Source organism: Ranitomeya imitator, chromosome 5 (assembly GCF_032444005.1).
Source record: "Ranitomeya imitator isolate aRanImi1 chromosome 5, aRanImi1.pri, whole genome shotgun sequence".
Lineage (NCBI taxonomy): Eukaryota > Metazoa > Chordata > Amphibia > Anura > Dendrobatidae > Ranitomeya > Ranitomeya imitator.
The window spans coordinates 262980838-263000843 of NC_091286.1; the positions used below are offsets into that span (position 1 = coordinate 262980838).

A 20006-nucleotide genomic window follows, 5' to 3' on the forward strand; every position below is an offset into this window, starting at 1 on the left:
CTCTAACATGACTTTTCTTACATATAGTTACCAAGGTCAATAGTTGCAGTGGTGACTCTTGCCCTCACTCCCATTTCATATATGGCTCCTTCCTGGTACTTCCGGTACACGTTTACTCACTCCCACTATAACCACCATTGCCATCTAGCTCCACACCACCACCGATGCATCCACTGGAACTAATGAGGCAGCACTACGCTTTCCTGTCAACTGGTGCATAATGTGCGTTCCATTGTCATCCAGTTTCACGTCACTTCTGGGATCACGATAGGAAGTGACATTACGGTTCTCCTTATAGCTGCCTAGTATCATTAAGGATATAGATGTCTATACTACAGTGGCAGCCGTTGCATTACTTCTTTCGTCACTTTAGAAATTGCCATCCAGTCTATTCTTCTTTATCCAGCTTCATTTTAACTCTGTGTTGTTCTTTTCCAGTGATTGACACCTGGACCTATATATGTTTTATCGCATGTTAAAAAGAGTCTCTAGGATCCTCTCTCCTTCTATACTGTTATAATCTTGACTCCCTCTGAACCATCAATTGTCATCGTTATTATTAATTTTCCAATTAGCAGATATTACCCCAGATATACATTAGCAAATGGTACCTGATTATTCTAATTTTGCTACCTTGGTTTAATGCATGGTCTCATTCTGCGTATAATTACAATGCTAGTTGTCCACATATATCAGTATACCTTATATACATATGAAACTATCATTTGATGTATACATTTTTAGACTTCTGTCTTATATATTTTATTATACTTTATCATTGTACTATATGTCCAATGAAGGTCTAGAGTAGACCAAAACATCACATATGATACACTATGGATTATTTTGCTGCAGCTTCTGTCTTCATCGACTGTGGGATGGGAGCACATCGCGCACTAGCTCTGCCCATATAGAACGTCCTGACTCTGCAGCCGAATATGAACCATAGGTTACTGGAAGGTGAGTGAATATTTTTCACATTGGTACTACCGTGATTAATGTGTTTTGAATATAATGTGTATGAAAGGTGAGCCTAAGGCTAAGTTCACATTAGCGTTTCTGTGCGCAGAGTATCATCTGCATGTGCAAACGCATGCCAAAACACATGCAAAAGCATGCTTACCCATTAAAAAGAAAGCGGAGAGGCACATACCGTCCCGTGCAACAAAAGCCTTTATTGTGGCATCATACCAACAGCAGGCAGATAAAATAATGGAGCAAATACAGGCGACGATCGTATTGCGCTTACATTGCGCTTCAACAACATCTTACGCATGATGCAAACAAAAATGCTGCATATGCATGCGTTTAAATGTGTTTTGGCATGCGTTTGCATTTTTTATGCACATGGTGAAGGCGGTGACATCATTTTCAGGACATGCGCAGTCTAGAGTATGCATACGTATCGAATGCATTCATACACATGTCATTGCGTACCAATGCGTTCCTATAGACACTAATGCGTTTTAATGCAATCATCTGCAATCGTACGCAAGCAGAAGATCGCACAATATTTGATGCCTCAAAAAATGTAACATGTTGCGTTTGCTGGACCCCGCCGCACAGCTCAAAACGATGCATGCGTACGCATCCGCAAGCGAACGCTTGCAAAAGCATGTCCCTGCGTAAACAATGTTGAAGATATGCACGCGTGACGCATGCGGATCGATGCAGATCATACGCTGCGCACACAGACGCAAATTTGAACTCGGCCTTAGTGGGTGACTACACTAAGGAACTTCAGGAGGGGCACAATTTCGGTGTTCATGCAGCATCCTTAAAGGTTGGACCATCCATGACTGCCACTGTGCACCATCAACCTGCCTAATCTTGATAGATTTTTTTTTCTTTGGGTGGGTGCTGAGAGGGGGACCAATTTTGCTTTGGGGCCTCATGTGTTCTATGTGTACCACTGGAATAATCTTACCTTTTTCATCTAAAACAACCATAATACTATCACGGTGAGTGTGTCCATAAAACTGTCCAGCAATAACATCACTATAATTGCGGAAGATTGTCACGAGTTTTTCATTGAATCCATCTCTCATTGCTGTTGTCAATATAGTAAATGGAAGAAATCCAATGGGAACATGAGCAATAATGTAAACCTACAAAAATAATGTGGACACGGACATCAGAAAAGTTAAGTAAAGATGATACATACAAAATATTTGTAATATTAGATTTAAAAGTGTTTAAACGTAAAAACATTTACACTGACCTGATTTGGATTTCAGCTACTTTCCTTCTAAAGCTGATACAAATGTATTATTTAATTGTGTATTTAGTTTGTTTACTTATATAGTATATAAATAAAATTAATATAACTATATAAAGTTATTTTACAGCTCTGGAAAAAATTAAGAGACCACCACATCAAAACCATGTCATGGGCAGCCCAATCTCCAGACCTGAACCCTATTGAAAACCTCTGGAATGTAATCAAGAAGATGATGGATAGTCACAAGCCATCAAACAAAGAAGAGCTGCTTACATTTTTGCACCAGGAGCAGTGTCAAAGACTGGTGGAAAGCATGCCAAGACGCATGAAAGCTGTGATTAAAAATCATGGTTATTCCACAAAATATTGATTTCTGAACTCTTCCTGAGTTAAAGCATTAGTATTGTTGTTTCTAAATGATTATGAATGTGTTTTCTTTGCATTATTTGAGGTCTGAAAGCACTGGGTTATTTTAAATTTTGACCATTTCTTCATTTCAGAAAAAATACAAAATTTATTGCTTGGAAATTAGGATACATGTTGTCAGACGTTTATAGAATAACAGAAAAATTTACATTTTACTCAAAAATATACCTATAAAGAGAAAAATCAGACAAACTGAAAATGTTGCAGTGGTCTCTTAATATTTGCCCAAGCTGTATGCATTTCCAAGCAGCATTTTACTCAAGTAATCAGAAACAAGCAATGTTACTGCTCCTATTAGGCTATGTGCACACGCTGAAGATTTTGCTGTGCATCCGCAGCAGTTTCCCATGCGTTTACAGTACAATGTAAGGCTGGAGTCACACTAGCGAGTTTTACGGACATATAAGTGCAAAAAATATGTCCGTAAAACACGCCTAACAAACGTCCCAATTATTCTCTATGCCCCTGCTCCTATCTGCCGTATTTTACTGATCAGTATTATACGGCTTTCTACGGCCGTAGAAAATCGCAACATGCTGCGTTTGTCACCGTATTGCGCAAAAAAAACGCCAATGAAAGTCTATGGAAGCCAGAAAAATACGGATTACACACGGACCAGCAGTGTGACTTGTGAGAAATACGCAGCGGTGTTAGAGAGAAAAGCCGGCAATTCAGGGCGGTGTACAGTAAAATCACACTGACAGCTTACAGTAGAATAGGTAGAATAAATGTGTACACATAGAATAGGTATATATATATATATATATGTCAGTGAGACACATATATGTATATATATTATTACTTCATACAGAGCTAGATAGCTTTAAAGCCGGTAATTCAATTACCGGCTTTTGCTATCTCCTTCCTAAACCCGACATGATATGAAACATGGTTTACATATAGTAAACCATCTCATATCACCTTTTTTTTGCATATTCCACACTACTAATGTCAGTAGTGTTACTACCAAAATATGAGTGCATCAAAGCACTCACAGACCACTATAACACACAAAAAATGTAATAAAATCAATACAGTTTATTGAAAAGCCATTAAAAACAATACAAAAAAATACAAAGTGAGGATGTCAAAAAGACTCAGAAAAATTCCTGCAGCAAACAATATATACATATGTCTTATGGAAAGCATATTAATGTTATATCAATATATATTTCTCTCCCGTCCAACAAAGGAAGCTCATCCAAAGTATCCTTTAAGGTCCTAATCTAATGTATGAAAACCCGGACAAAAAACGAGCTAAATTTGCCTAAACCTATGTGGCACAGTGACAAGTACATACAATGTAATGCTTACCCATAATAGATGCCGCTGCATCCCTGCATATTGGCTTGTCCACTTTTCTTGAAATAAGTATAGTATTGGAGAAGCTAGTATAGCGATGCTTCTGGCTGGGACTGTTTATTCATGCTTTTTGTATCTATATTTTAATGTCAGTAGTGTGTCTATGCAAAATTTGGCCATTCTATTAAATTAAAGGGTTAAATGGGATATCTGTCCTCAGTCACTGGCTTTACTACTCTGGCGGAGAAAATTGCGCGGGAGCCCACGCCAATTTTATCCGCCATTTAACCCTTTAATTTAATAGCTAGAATGGCCAAATTTTGCATATACACACTACTAACATTAGTAGTGTGGATTATGCAAAAAAAATGGGGATATGAGATGGTTTACTGTATGTAAACCAGGTCTCATATCATGTCGGGTTTGAGAAGGAGATAGCAAAGCCGGTAATTGAATTACCGGCTTTAAAGCTATCTAGCGCTGTATGAAGTAATAATATATACATATATGTGTCTCACTGACATATATATATATATATATATATATATATATACAGTATATATGTTTTTTTGTTTTTTTTTACACATGGATCCCTTGTATAGCCGTATGTTGGTTTTGCAAGCCTGCGAGAAAAACACGCAGTACGGATGCCATACGGATTACATACGGAGGATGCCATGCGCAAAATACGCTGACACACCCTGCCTACGGAGGAGCTACGGACCACTTTTTTGGGGACTTTTCAGCGTATTACGGCCGTAATATACGGACCGTATTGTCTTACGCTGAGTGTGACTCCAGCCTAAACCTATGGGAAACGCAATCAGCAGTGCACATGTTGTGGAAAAAAAAGTGCAGAAACGCAGCGGTTTACATTCCGCAGCATGTCAATTCTTTGTGCGGAATCCGCAGCGGTTTACACCTACTCCATAATAGAAAACTGCAGGTGTAAAACTGCAGTGGAATCCGCACAAAAACCGCAGTAAATCCACGGTAAATCCGCAGGAAAAGCGCAGTGTTTTTGCCCTGTGGATTTATCAAATCTGCTGCGGAAAAATCCGCAGTGGACCATTCTATGTGTGCACATACCCTTAGGCTAGGTTCACAATGCGTTAGTGCAGTCCGTTCAACGCATACGTTAAACGGACTGCGCTGACGCAAGTGCCGACTTTGCACAGCGCTAGTGCAGATGGAGCTTCTGCTAGCTCCATCTGCGCTAGCAGTGACGGACCCGGAAACACTGCAGTCCGCGTCTCGGGTCCGTCACTCAATGTCGGACGCATCGCTAGCGCACTCCCATTGTGGGCGTGCGCTAGCGATGCGCCCGACATTGCATTCAATGGTGCCGTTAACGGACTATGTTACACCGCGTTATGTCGTGGTGTAACGTAGTTTGTTAAACGGAGACACTGAACACAATGTGAACCACTTGTAACAGCTATCAGTTTCCACAAAATTCAATTTCCATCACTACTAGCCACTAGAGGGAGACTCAATGCCACACATTCACACAAAATTGGACATTACTGCTTATAATAACTAATAATAACCATTTACATAAACTTTTCAATTATTCAGTTTTTCTACTGTTTAAAGGGAATTTATCACAATTCATGTCGACTTGTTAATCACTATTTTTGAAGAATTGTTAAAGTGTGAATGTTTGAGATAAGCAATCTAGATAAGTTGCCTGCAAGAGCAAGCACATGGGAGATGAAGTTTAAATGTAGAGTAATGCACCTAGTTTGGAGTAATCATTTTGCTGCATATACATTAAATTAAAATATACAAGGGACTACAGAACAGGAGAAGGACTTGGGTATTCTGTCACAAGTAAGCTAAGCAGTGGTGCTCAGCCAAGCAGCAGCTGCAAAGACAAACAACATTTACGGATGTTTAAGGGTAAGTTCACACTGGGCGTTTTTGCTGCATTTTTATTGCTAATTTTCAGCTGCTTTTTACAGTACCAGCAAAGCCTATGAGATTTCAGAAATCTCATGCACACACATTGGGTTTTCGTGTGATGATCAGTATTTTGTGCTTTGCAGCGTTTTTTTTTTACATAGGGCATGTCACTTCTTTCAGCGTTATTTTCAGCATTTTTCACCCATTGACTTGAATGGGTGATGAAAAAATGCTGTAAATACGCAGGTTGACTTTTCTTGTTCTGTATTTGCTGCAGAAAAGTCAAGGACAGCAGGATGTGATGTCACATTCGGCTCTGCTACATCTAGAAGGCAGGCTGCATGATTCGTCCATGCAGCCTGTCATCCAGCAGTGGACCCCCCATTCGCTTGAATGAAGGGTCCGACATTAGTGTTTGACACACTGTCATATACATGACAGCGCGTCAAACACAGCTTCTGATCAGCAGGGAAATCTTCAGAAGACAGCAAGAGTGCTCAGCTGTGATTGGAGGTGTAAACTTCACCTCCGATCACTGGAGTTAGCTGATGGGACAACTGCTCCCATCATCTGACACCTACAGCTGCTAATTACAGTGAGAGCATGAGCTGCGGATGGGAGTTTTCATCTGCCGCTCCTGCGCTATAAATAAATAATTTAAAAAAAAACAGCATGGGTTCCCCCCTAATTTTGATAACCAGCCAGAAAAAACTCACAGCTGGGGGCTGCAACCCCCAGCTGTCAGCTTCAGCAAGGCTAGTTATAAAGAATAGAGGGGTCCTCACGCTTTTTAAAAAAAATTATTTAAATAAATAATTTTAAAAAATGGTGTGGGGTCCCCCCATTTTTGACAACCAACCTTGCTAAAGCTCACAGCTGCGGGCTGGTATTCTCAGGCTGGCAAGGGGCCATTGATATAGGCCCCCAGCCTAAAAATAGCAGATGGCAGCTGCCCAGAAAAGGCGCATCTATTAGATGCGCCAATTCTGGTGCTTTGCCTGGCTCTTCCCACTGCCCTGTAGTGGTGGCAAGCAGGGTAATGAGGGGTTAACGTCACCTTGCTATTGTAAGGTGACATTAAGCCGGCTTAGCAATGGAGAGGTGTTAATAAGACACCTATCCATTACTAATCCTATAGTAGTTAAAGGGTTAAATAAACACACATGCAGAAAAAAAATATTTTAATGAATTAAAACACCACACAGTTTTGACCATCTTTTTATTGTTCTGCCATTCGAAAGTGAAGCCATCGATCTTCTGTAGTGTTGAGCGATACTGTCCGATATTTGAAAGTATCGGTATCGGATGGTATCGGCCGATATCCAAAAAATATCGGATATCGCCGATACCGATATCCGATACCAATACAAGTCAATGGGATACAAATATCGGAAGGTATCCTGTAATGGATCCCAGGGTCTGAAGGAGAGGAAACTCTCCTTCAGGCCCTGGGATCCATATTCATGTGTAAAATAAAGAATAAAAATAAAAAATGTTGATATACTCACCCTCTGACGCGCCCTGGTCGTCACCGCTGCAACCGCCTTGCTTTTGTTCCGAAGAATGAGCGCATTAAGGGCCTTCGATGACGTCGCGGCTTGTGATTGGTCGCTGAGCAGTCATGTGACCGCTCTCGCGACCAATCACAAGCCGCGACGTCATCGAAGGTCCTTAACGCGCTCATTCTTTTTAATAAAAATAAAATAAAAAAGCAAAAGTATACTCCCTGATCTGTCATAGTCCAATATAACGAGTGTCCCATGTATTACCTGGGAGAGATAAAGCTTACAACCAGGAGCACTGCTAATGTGACTGCTCCCGGCTGTAAGTGACTGGGGAATGAATGAGACGGAGCGGGCGCAGGCTCAGTAACGAGCGGTGACATCATCGAGCCTGCGCTCCCTCACAGCCTGACCGGAGGTAACCTCTACACCGTGGGAAAATGCCAGGGAAGAGGATACCGCAGGTAATGTATCTACTCTATCTATTTTATCAATCGATCTATTCTATCTATTCATTCTATATATTCTTTCAATCTATCTATTTTATCTATTCATTCTATCTACAGGAAGTTGGGTTTTTTTTCTCTGTGTGCACTCAACTTTATTGGCATGCACAAAGAGAAAAAAATGCATGAAAAAAACGCACCAAAATTGCTGTAAAAACGCGACACAAAGTGCACAAAAAATGCACCTAAACCTGCATGTTTGGCGCAGCTTCTTATCTGCCAAGATGATCAGGTTTTGCTGCTGAAAAAAAAATGCAGCAAAAACGCTCTATTTGAACTTACCCTAAAAAGAGGTTAAATTCTGTGCTTCCAATGTATTGTTAGCCCTCTATAAATCACTTGTCAGGCCACATCTAAAATATGTGATCCAGTTCTGGCTATTTAAAAGGATAGATTACTACATTGGAAAGTCTCTCCTTTAGGCCGGGATCACCTCAAAAGTTGTTGCCCAGTTTTTTATGAGTACGCTGGTACCCCATATGTGGGGGTAAACCACTATTTGGGCACACGTCGGGGCTCGGAAGGGAAGTAGTGACGTTTTGAAATGCAGACTTTAATGGAATGGTCTGCGGACGTCATGTTGCGTTTGCAGAGCCCCTGATGTGCCTAAACAGTAGAAACCCCCCACAAGTGACCCCATTTTGGAAAATAGACCCCCCAAGGAACTTATCTAGATGTGTGGTGAGCACTTTGAACTCCCAAGTGCTTCACAGAATTTTATAACGTAGAGCCGTGAAAGTAAAAAATCACTTTTTTCCCACAAAAATAAATTTTTAGCCCCCAATTTTTTATTTTCGCAAGGGTAACAGGAGAAATTAGACCCCCAAAGTTGTTGTGCAATTTTTCCTGAGTATGCTTATGCCCCATATGTTTGGGTAAACCACTGTTTGGGCGCACGTCGGGGCTTGGAAGGGAGGGAGCACTATTTGACTTTTTGAATGCAAGATTGGCTGAAATCAATGGTGGCGCCATGTCGCATTTGAGACCCCCTGATGTGCCTAAACAGTGGAAACCCCTCAATTCTAACTCCAACACTAACCCCAACACACCCCTAACCCTAATCCCAACCCTAACCATAACCCTAATCACAACCCTAAGCCCAACACACCCCTAACTCTAATCTCAACCCTAAGCATAACCCTAACCACAACCCTAACCCCAACACACCCCTAACCCTAATCCCAACCCTAGCCACATGCCTAACCCTAACCCCAACACACCCCTAATCTTAACCCTAATTCTAACCCCAACTCTAATCCCAACCCTAACTCTATTTCCAACCCTAACCTTAAGGCTATGTGCCCACGTTGTGGATTTGTGTGCGGATTTATCCGCACCAATTTTGAAAAATCCGCAGGTAAAATACACTGTATTTTACCTGCGGATTTCCTGCCGTTTTACACCTGCAGATTCCTATTGAGAAGCAGGTGTAAAACGCTGTGGAATCCGCAAAAGAATTAACATGCTGCGGAAAATACAACTCAGCATTTCCGCGCGGTATTTTCAGCACCATGGGCATAGCGGATTTGGTTTTCCATATGTTTACATGTTACTGTACAATGCATGGAAAACTGCTGCGAATTCGCAGCGGCCAATCTACTCCGGATCCGCAGCTAAATCCGCACCATGTGTACATACCCGATTTCTAACCTTAACACTAACCTTAGCCCTAACCCTAACCCTAACCCTAGCCCTAACCCTAACAATAACCCTAGTGGAAAAATAAAAATATTTTCTTTATTTTTTTATTTTCCCTACCTGTGGGGGAGATAAAGGAGGGAGTTATTTACTATTTTTTTATTTTGATCACTGTGATAGGTTGTATCACAGTGATCAAAATGTACCGGCATTGAATGAATGAATCTGCTGGCCGTAGATTCGGCGGACGCACTGCGCATACGCAAGCCATTTTGGAAGATGGCGGCGCCCATCGCTGAAGACCGCCGGCAGCGGGAGGGACGCCAGGACTCGGGAGGCACAGAAGGGGTGAGCGGACAGCGGGGGGATGGAGGACAGGAAGGGGGGACAGAGGACAGGACGGAGGGGAGAGGAGGGCTAACGGCAGCGGCAGCTGCTGTCAGTCAGTGGGGGGGTGGATCGGGGTCTCCAGCCATGGCCGATGATATTGCAGCCTCAGCTATGGTTGGATTGTAATATTTCAGCAGTTCGACTGGTGAAATATTACAAATTGCTCTGATTGGCTGTTTCACTTTCAACAGCCAATCAGAACGATCGTAGCCATGTGGGGACAAAGCCACCCACCTGGGCTGAAGTGCCACTCCCCCTGTTCCTGTAGGTCAGGTGAAATTGGAGTTAACCCTTTCACCCAATCTGCAGGAACGCATCATTCTGTGACACAGCATATGCGTCACAGGTCGGATTGGAACAAAGAAAAAAGGCCAATGCGTATAAATGTGCACACCTGCTACGAGATACCAAAAAATATATACAAATTTTATTATAACAGCAAAGACACAAACATCAATATAAAACCAATTAAAAATATAACAAAAACACCCTTCCCCATATGTACAGTCATGGCCAAAAGTATTGACACCCCTGCAATTCTGTCAGATAATACTCATTTTCTTCCTGAAAATGATTGTAATCACAAATTATTTGGTATTATTATCTTCATTTAATTTGTCTTAAATGAAAAAACACAAAAGAGAATGAAGCAAAAAGCAAAACATTGATCACTTCACACAAAACTCCAAAAATGGGCCATACAAAAGTATCGGCACCCTCAGCCTAATACTTGGTTGCACAACCTTTAGCCAAATTAACTGCGACCAACCGCTTCCGGTAACCATCAATTAGTTTCTTACAATGCTCAGCTGGAATTTTAGACCATTCTTCTTTGGCAAACTGCTCCAGGTCCCTGATATTTGAAGGCTGCCTTCTCCAAACTGCCATTTTTAGATCTCTCCACAGGTGTTCTATGGGATTCAGGTCTGGACTCATTGCTGGCCACCTTAGAAGTCTCCAGTGCTTTCTCTCAAACCATTTTCTAGTGCTTTTTGAAGTGTGTTTTGGGTCATTGTCCTGCTGGAAGACCTATGACCTCTGAGGGAGACCCAGCTTTCTCACACTGGACCCTACATTATGCTGTAAAATTTGTTGGTAGTCTTCAGACTTCATAATGCCATGCACACGGTCAAGCAGTCCAGTGCCAGAGGCAGCAAAGCAACCCCAAAACATCAGGGAACCTCCGCCATGTTTGACTGTAGGGACCGTGTTCTTTTCTTTGAATGCCTCTTTTTTTCTCAAGTAAACTCTATGTTGATGCCTTTGCCCAAAAAGCTCTACTTTTGTCTCATCTGACCAGAGAACATTCTTCCAAAACGTTTTAGGCTTTTTCAGGTAAGTTTTGGCAAACTCCAGCCTGGCTTTTTTATGTCTCGGGGTAAGAAGTGGGGTCTTCCTGGGTCTCCTACCATATAGTCCCTTTTCATTCAGACGCCGACAGATAGTACGGGTTGACACAGTTGTACCCTCGGACTGCAGGGCAGCTTGAACTTGTTTGGATGTTAGTCGAGGTTCTTTATCCAACATCCGCACATTCTTGCGTTGAAATCCCTTGTCAATTTTTCTTTTCCGTCCACATCTAGGGAGGTTAGCCACAGTGCCATGAGCTTTAAACTTCTTGATGACACTGCGCACGGTAGACACAGGAACATTCAGGTCTTTGGAGATGGACTTGTAGCCTTGAGATTGCTCATGCTCCCTCACAATCTGGTTTCTCAAGTCCTCAGACAGTTCTTTGGTCTTCTTTCTTTTCTCCATGCTCAATGTGGCACACACAAGGACACAGGACAGAGGTTGAGTCAACTTTAATCCATGTCAACTGGCTGCAAGTGTGATTTAGTTATTGCCAACACCTGTTAGGTGCCACAGGTAAGTTACAGGTGCTGTTAATTACACAAATTAAAGAAGCATCACATGGTTTTTTCGAACAGTGCCAATACTTTTGTCCACCCCCTTTTTTATGTTTGGTGTGGAATTATATCCAATTTGGCTTTAGGACAAATCTTTTTGTGTTTTTTAATTTAAGACAAATTAAATGAAGATAATAATACCAAATAATTTGTGTTTGCAATCATTTTCAGGAAGAAACTGAGTATTATCTGACAGAATTGCAGGGGTGTCAATACTTTTGGCCATGACTGTACATATAAAGAATGATGCACATGTATTAGGCTAAACAACCATACCCGACAATCTGTGACAAAGAACCGTATTTGGACTGTCATAAATTACAGCAATCATGTATGAAAAAAACACTACACATATAGCAGATAGAAACCTATATAACACTGGACCATAGTTTTGATATAACTATAGTGAGACAGAAAGTGGGTATCCCCAAATCTGTCATAAACAAATGCCCATCACATGTGTAGTGTAAAACAATAGGCGGGTGCGGTGCGGCCCTGTCACAATAAAGAAACCCTGCAGCCAAATGACCAGGCAGTGTCAACGTATAGGGTAATGGCTAGAAAGCCTGCCAGGTAAAAATAGCTGAGCCCAGCCCAAAAGATGATAAGTCTACCCCAAGCGTGGTGCAAATAGCTGGACCTGAAGATTGGCAGAGTCTGCACGAATGTCCAGAAAAAGATGCAGGTGGAGTGCGGCTCCAAAGATGACAGGGCTGAGCGTGACAAGGGGAAAGGTGTGGGAAGATCCAGGTTGGATTGGCACCGACTTTCATGACCCATATGCTGTTTCACAGGTCGGGAAGGGGTTAATACTTTTACACTTGTAATAACTTTTTTTATTTTTTACATTGTCCCAGGAAGGGACATCACTCTATAGTATCAGATTACTGATCTGATACTTTGCAATGCTTCTGCATTGCAGGGCATCAGAGCAGCGTCTGACAGGCAAGGGAGGAGACGTGTCAGCTCCTGATCTTAGCAGGTGCTCACAAGCCACTACCTCTGCAGGACCCCATGGCCATCTTGCGGCCAAGGGTCAACCATGGAGACCATCAGCACAACGTGATTGCATCGCGTTGTGATGTTGGAAGCACACAGGGAACTCACTCCCTATGCAATGCTCCTCGATGTTGCTGTCACTATTGATAGTGGCATCAGAAGGGTTAAATACCCAGGACCTGTGCTAGCACCGATCTTAGGCGTTGTTGCAGGATAGAGTGGACACCTGCACCCGTTCACGGCGGCACTCAGAGTGAGCCCACATTATCACCGCGCCGTACATATGTTTCTCTTTGCGGGAACACAGCTGCCGCAGAACAGTATATATACGGCGCATGTTGTGAAGGGGTTAAGACTAGAGAACTTGAACCTGCGATCCTCTGATCGTTTGTGCTCTACATAGCAGGGCTGGAGCCCTTCTATGTATAGCTAATATCACAGTCTCCTATGATCGTCAGCCACAGGCTGGTTTTCACAGAAGTACTGTGATGACAGACACAGACCCCTGGCTTTCAAAGCAACACATCGGAATCCTGCGATTGCGTCACAGGAGCACCAATGAGGAGATGGAACGATACGCCCTCTGCCGTTTACAGGTTAATGGCACTGATTGACAGCGGCATTTAAGCGGCAGAGTCCGATGATGGCTGAATACTTGGCGAACCCGAATCAAAAGTAGGGGACAGGATGAGGGACATTATTACAGGATTGCAGGAACATTACAACAAGATAAGGACCTTGAATGAGGGATATTATAGAAAGGGGCCCAGGATGGGGGACGTTTTTACAGGATGGGGACAATACTGAAAGAAGGGGCTAAGGAAACTGAGCATTGTTACAGGATAGGGGCCAGAATGGGGGACATTATTTCAGGATATAGGCCAGGAGGGAGGACAATATTATAGAATATGGACCAAGACAGAGGACATTATTACATGATAAGGGCCATGACGGAGGAAATTACAGGATATAGGACATTATTACAGGATGGGGGCATTATTACAGGATGAGGCCAGGATGGGAGGACAATATTACAAGATGTGTGCTAGGACAGGGGACATTATCAAAAGGGGCCTATGAAAGGGAAGATTACTACAGGATGGAGCATATTATTATAGGATAGGGATATTATTGTAGAATGGGACCAAATGGAATGGAAGACATTATTACAGGATGGAGCCCAGAACAAGGGACATTATTCAAAGGGGCATATGAAAGGGAACATTAGTACAGGATGGAATATGTTATTATTTTGGATGGAATATTGTTTTATTTTGAATGGGGAAAGGGGAGTGATTGGAATGTTTATATTTTTTAATATTTAAAAAAAAAAAAATTTTTTTACTTTTAAGATGCTTACATACGAAACTAGAAGCTGGCACAACCCGATCGGCTCTGCTACATATAGATCAGATCACCTCTATATAGCAGATTTACTCACTTGCTATGAGCGTCAACCATTGGGTGGCGCTCACAGCAAGTCGGTGCTGACAACCATAAAGGTCTCCAGGAGACCTCCGGTTGTCATGCCAACACTTCGGTGACCCACGATCACGTGATAGGGGTCACCGCTGTGTATATTTCCAGCGCGATTGCCAGAAGCGCTTGTTAAATGCCACTGTCAGAGTTTGACAGCAGTAATTAACTGGTTAATAGTTGCGAGTGGCTCGCGATTACACCCGCAGCTATTGCGGGCAAATGTCAGCTGTTCGAAACAGCTGACATGTCCCTGGAAAGATATGGGCTCACCGCCGGAGCCCACATCAAAAGGGAGGGAGTCCGACATCAGCATACTATTACGCCGATGTCGGAATGGGGTTAGTCACAGTCTGAATACTTCTGACTGGCATTATCAATTCCTTGAATATCTTTTTGCATCCCTTTCCTGTTTTATACAGTTCAACTACCTTTTCCTGTAGATCCGTTGACAATTCTTTTGCTTTCCCCATGACTGACAACCCAGAAACATCAGTGGCTGGATGAAAGATGCAAGAGTCTGTCTGGATCCCAGAAATTCACTCAGCTTTTATGCACACACACTGATTACAAGCAAACAGGTTACAGGTGAGGATGTTACCTTTAGTAGCCATTCAAACCCATTTTTGTCAACTTCTGTGCATGTTATCAGGCCAAAATCACCAGGGTATGTGAATTTTGAGAATCAGGGTCATTTGGATGTTTTGGATTGTCATTATGATTTAAAAAGAGCAAGGACAATAGTTTGACAATAAATGTCCTCACCCAACCACTAACCATGAGGGAAGAAAAAGTTTTGGTGTTATCATTCATATTCTCTGGAAAAAGGCCAAGAAAACAAAAATTCTGCTGGGGTATGTAAACTTTGAGCATAACTGTATACCGGTGCATAAAGAGGAAACTTTCTTTTAAACGGGTGGCACAAAACAGGAATTGTGCATTAATATGTTATGGGAGCCATAGAGTAGGACATTTCTGCTTTAAGGTGATCACATAGGAAAACATCACTACTGTAACATATTTTACGTTTGAGGACACTGTTATCATGTGGGGAACATAAGAGAGGTATGGGTACTGTGCAGGGCACAAGGGTGGTACCATTGCACAAATTTGTTACAGCAGTGTTCAAGTGGAAGGTGCTGTACAAGTGATCAGTCATAAATGTCTGTGCATTACTTTCTGCAGAGGCAATTCCTGACTGGAAGAAGCCATAGCGGGATGTGCTGGATTAAGAAGAAAAGGGAACATGATCTAAAACGTTACTGGGGCCCATACATCTGACCAACATCCTACTGGGGTCTGAAATGCAAATTTTGCACTAGGACCCATAGGATTCTAGTTACGCCCCTAATAGCAACTCATTTAATAAAAAACATACACAGCATGATATAGATGTCTTTTTACTTTGTCCCACTGTAAAGGAAAGCACAATCTGCTGAACTTTGATAGAACACAAAGCTTACGGTATACAAATGCATTTATGCCAGATGGAGGATGAAAGAACACATTTTTGCCCTCTGTCTGGTGAATGGGGGCCTATTACAATGTTATAGTATACACTGGGAAAACCACCCAACATACTGTATATTTTAGGCTAAGTGCATACACATGGTGTGCATTGAGCCTAAGGAACTCTCATGTCCACTCATTTGTTACCTTCTCATTGTTTTGGCGAGAATATTTTAAGGTTTCTTCCAGCCATTCCAACTGATCAGCAGGGTCTGTTATGTTAACCGTCTCTTTATTTGGACTATAGTACAAGTTGGTGTTTAAACTGATGATTCTAAGAGGAGGCGAAGATTCATTCAATTTGTAGATCTGAGAATAGTACCCGCCTGCAACAAAAAATGGAAAAGATGCTATGGTTAAATAATCCTACAATTTATATGTATTATTTAAGGGCAAATTCTTTATCTATACTAGTGGATTTTGTTTTTTTTTGTTTTTAATGTGTGACAACATTTTAGTTTCATTGTAGCTATAAGTAGAAGTGAGGATATTGATAGGGTATTAGAGAGCTCACTAGAGGTCATATTTTTAAAAATTTTCAATAATTTTTAGATTATATTTTTTAATTTTAGACTTATTTTCTACACTTTAACATTGCACACTGTAAGATTGCTCTCACTAAGTGTATTGGGGGACACTCGCTTGGCACGGGATTAACGTAGTCAGGCACGATTTTTGAACACAAAACAGTCCATGCGGTTTATTAAAGGTCATAAACCGGGTTATGCACAGTCCATATTATACATTCCATAGAACACAATAGGCACCAACTGGTGATATTAACTTGCAGCTTTATATTGCACACTTCATACACGGCTTTGACTCACGGACACTAAACATGCTGGACCTCTCACTTCACCCAGTTACCATGGGTGTCCGTACGCCGTTCAGTTCACCAATGTCCCAAGTCACATACAGCGCATATGACACTGGGTCGCGGTCTCTAAACACGCCGAACCTCACTCCGTTCAGTCACCGTGGGAGACCACACAGTTCATAGAACATCACAAGCACCAACAGTCTGTAAAGGTACCTGACGGGAGCTCCTGCTCCACCTGCTGACTCCTTGTCAGTCCACTCCTCCGGGAAAGCTGCCTCACAGGGATCACCAACTTGCCTGGGCGGCATATCTTAGTCAGTCCAGACCCACCGAAGGACGGTAGCTTCCCCACATGAACCGCACATGTGACCTGTCCAGGTGCTATTCAGGACCTCGTCCAACACCCCAGGCCACCCGCAAGTCCAAAGCCCCACCATGTGCTCTTCAGGACTCATACTCCCAGGAAATACAACACAGGTTGTTCAGTGTGCTATTCAGGACTCCTACTCCCAGGAAATCCAGCACACCAGGCTGACCAGGTAAAAAAAAACCCACCCTGTGCTATTCAGGACTCCTACTCCCAGGAAATCCAACAGTGTGCTATTCAGGGATCCGGTCCTACTCCCAGGACCTCCCACTGGAACCACCGAGGAACATGTGACCCACACCCTGGTCACCTTATATATATCCTTAACCACTCCCCTGGGTGGGAGTGTGGATGTGTGGCTAGTTTGTCCCGCCCAGCTCACACAACTAGCCTAGTAAGTCTCCCTTACAGCTACACCATACATATACACTCTTGAGGGACTACAGGTCCCAGAACAACAACAACATTGCATCAGACTTACTACGCAGACTCCCTCTGCGACACATATCGGCCATTCACAACACAGCCAGTCACTGTTTCATCATGACTATCACAATAGATATGCCTCCATGCACATCCCAAGGAGCACTCACAGCGCCCCCTAGCTGTCACAGAGGTCACTGCATCACAACACATATTTTGCTGAAATTCCTAAAAATTCTTACCTGGAAAGTCATTATACAGTTCAGTTTATTATCCCTATTCTTATGGTGTGTTAAGTAGTTCAAGACCAGGCCACGCACATTTTTTTAGTACATGTGATTTATAGAAGTGTACATTTTTTTCTCTTTTTGATATTCAAATAACATGTGCACCTTTTTTACTGATATGTGGGGCGTCATTTTTATATCTTATTTTCATATTTATTTTTTAGAGAGAAAATAAAGGAACTGCATGTCTATTGTTCACTTTTTTTATAACTACAAAATACCATTGAAACACATTTTATATTCTGTTCCCTTTTCAAAAATAATTCTTTTTAAATATCGGACATGTTGCTTTTTCTATGGGAGTGGGACTAGTTACCATAATTTGGTATGTAGCAGCTTTTTTTTAATTGATTGATTTGTTTTCCAGCTTTTTATTTATTCATCCATTTAATTATTCATTTTTCATTTTTTTTCACATTTTGTGCTCATCATAAGGTCGTAAAAAGCCTTTTGGGGGCATTTCAACCATTAAACACTTTTTTTGACTGACTTCCCCTGTAACTTGGGTTGGCATATTATGCCCATTTAAAAGAGACATTCAGCCTCCTGGCTGCATAGCAAAGCTGACTAGCGCTCCTAAGACCCAGTAACTTCTATTCCTTTCCTACACCCAGCATTATCACATGACCAATGGGTCCGGAGGTGGAAACACCATTAGCGCTTCCTATTACTGTATACACCGCTTGTTTGATGCTGTGTACAGTACACACAGGGAAGGCAAAGGTGGCAATAAGCTGTTTCTGCTTTCTCTATGTGGATCACGTGAAGCTACTCTACTATGCAGTGATCTTTTAGAACTTCACTGCAGAGTAGAAAGAGGACCACCAAGACATTTACTGTATTTGGGTCATCCAAATCCAGAAATAGTTAAACAGGAATTTCTTTGGATTTTTTTTTTATTTGAACTGAGTATGTGCTGCACTTGGTACCAGTCCACTGATTCTGGAACAGTTTTTCGTTTTTTATTGTGACTTTCCCTTTCAAAGTTATGCCCCTGAGAAGTTAAGGATTAAATTTTCCCTTCAACCAACTGACGGTATACTGCAGAACTTCGCTGTGGGATGTTGAAGGAAAAATTAGCTTTTTTGTTTCCAGGGATAGGATGTGGGGTGACATAACTTTGAAATACAGGGACATAGAAAAAGAAAGGAAAACTTTTTCGGAATAAGCGATTCAGCTCTTTAAACAGAAGCGGTAATTTATTGCTGACCAACCATTGCTCTAAGTGTGGCCAAGAAGAATAGCATTGCTTGTTGTGTAACTTTATTCAGTAACATAGACATTTTTCATAAGTTCTATATATATTTTTGTTTCCTCTTTTGGCAAATAAATCATATGCTTAAAAATAGTAAACCAACGCGTACACGTAGGAAGTACAAAAATACCTTTCCGAAATGTATTGAGAGCTTCTTCACATAACCATGGTTTCCAGAATTCGGCCACTGCTGTATACACCTCACTTCCTGATACAGGCAACTGGTCCTGAAATACATAACGACAACAGTGGACATGCTTTGGTGGCTCCAATTGCAGTAGATAAAGAAAATTTAATGTAATATAGACATTTTAAACTATGTAGTTTATAGGGAATTTATATAGAATTTGAATTATATGTTGCGTTTATCTCCAAAATTCTGAGCTGCTTTTTTCTCGGTAGCCTTAAAGCAGTCTTAGGCTAGGTTCAGATTGCGTCAGAGCAATCCGTTTAGCGCTAAGCGCTAGCGGATTGCGCTAACGCAATGTCTTTTTCGGGGTCGCGTTTAACGTCCCCGCTAGCGCAGATCCCTGATCTGCTAGAGTGGGGAGTGGACCTCGGGCGCGTCCGAGGCTGCAAGCAGCGTTCGAGGCGCGTCACAAAACACCGGCACATCGCTAGCGCATGCCAAAAATGGCACGCGCTAGCGATGCGCGTTCCCATTGCTGCCAATGGGCGCGCTAACGGACGCGTTGCACGGCGTTAATTTCACTGTGCAACTCTGTCCGTTAGCGCAGTCCCATTAATGCAATGGGAACCTAGCCTTAGCATTGAAATCATACTTCAAATCCCCTTCACAGTCATAGAATTAAAGGAAGATTTATTATCAGAGTCAACCCCTTTAATATTGCCACTGCTCCGATGTGTTTGCTGACATGTCTAGGGAAATGTATAACATAATGGCTATTCAGGTGCACAGTTTTCTGACATCACAAGTCCACCAAAAATTAAAGAGTGGCTTACGAAGCGTCTTTCTAGCTTATATAGAGAATATAGAGTAAGGGACATCAATCTATGACATGCATGGGGCAGATCGGTGGCTCAGTGGTTAGCCCTGTTGCCTTGCAGCA

The 20006-nt window shown here is 42.1% G+C and overlaps 1 protein-coding gene and 1 long non-coding RNA gene across 5 annotated transcripts in view; one reads left to right on the plus strand and one right to left on the minus strand.

The window, feature by feature from the left end:
• The window catches only part of LOC138637435 (uncharacterized), a 34614-nt gene extending 32145 nt beyond the window's left edge, over positions 1–2469 (plus strand). The window contains exons 3-4 of the long non-coding RNA XR_011312396.1: positions 856–960; positions 2349–2469. This is a non-coding gene — a long non-coding RNA (uncharacterized lncRNA). The remainder of the gene's footprint in view (positions 1–855; positions 961–2348) is intronic.
• Positions 1–20006, minus strand: part of SMPDL3A (sphingomyelin phosphodiesterase acid like 3A) — a 45875-nt gene that overhangs the window by 4815 nt on the left and 21054 nt on the right. For all 4 annotated transcript variants that reach the window (XM_069726129.1, XM_069726132.1, XM_069726130.1 and 1 more), the window contains 3 exons: positions 19067–19163; positions 15932–16110; positions 1928–2108 (listed from right to left, as the gene is read on the minus strand). In XM_069726129.1, the coding sequence (XP_069582230.1) occupies positions 1928–2108; positions 15932–16110; positions 19067–19163 (457 nt within the window). The remainder of the gene's footprint in view (positions 1–1927; positions 2109–15931; positions 16111–19066; positions 19164–20006) is intronic.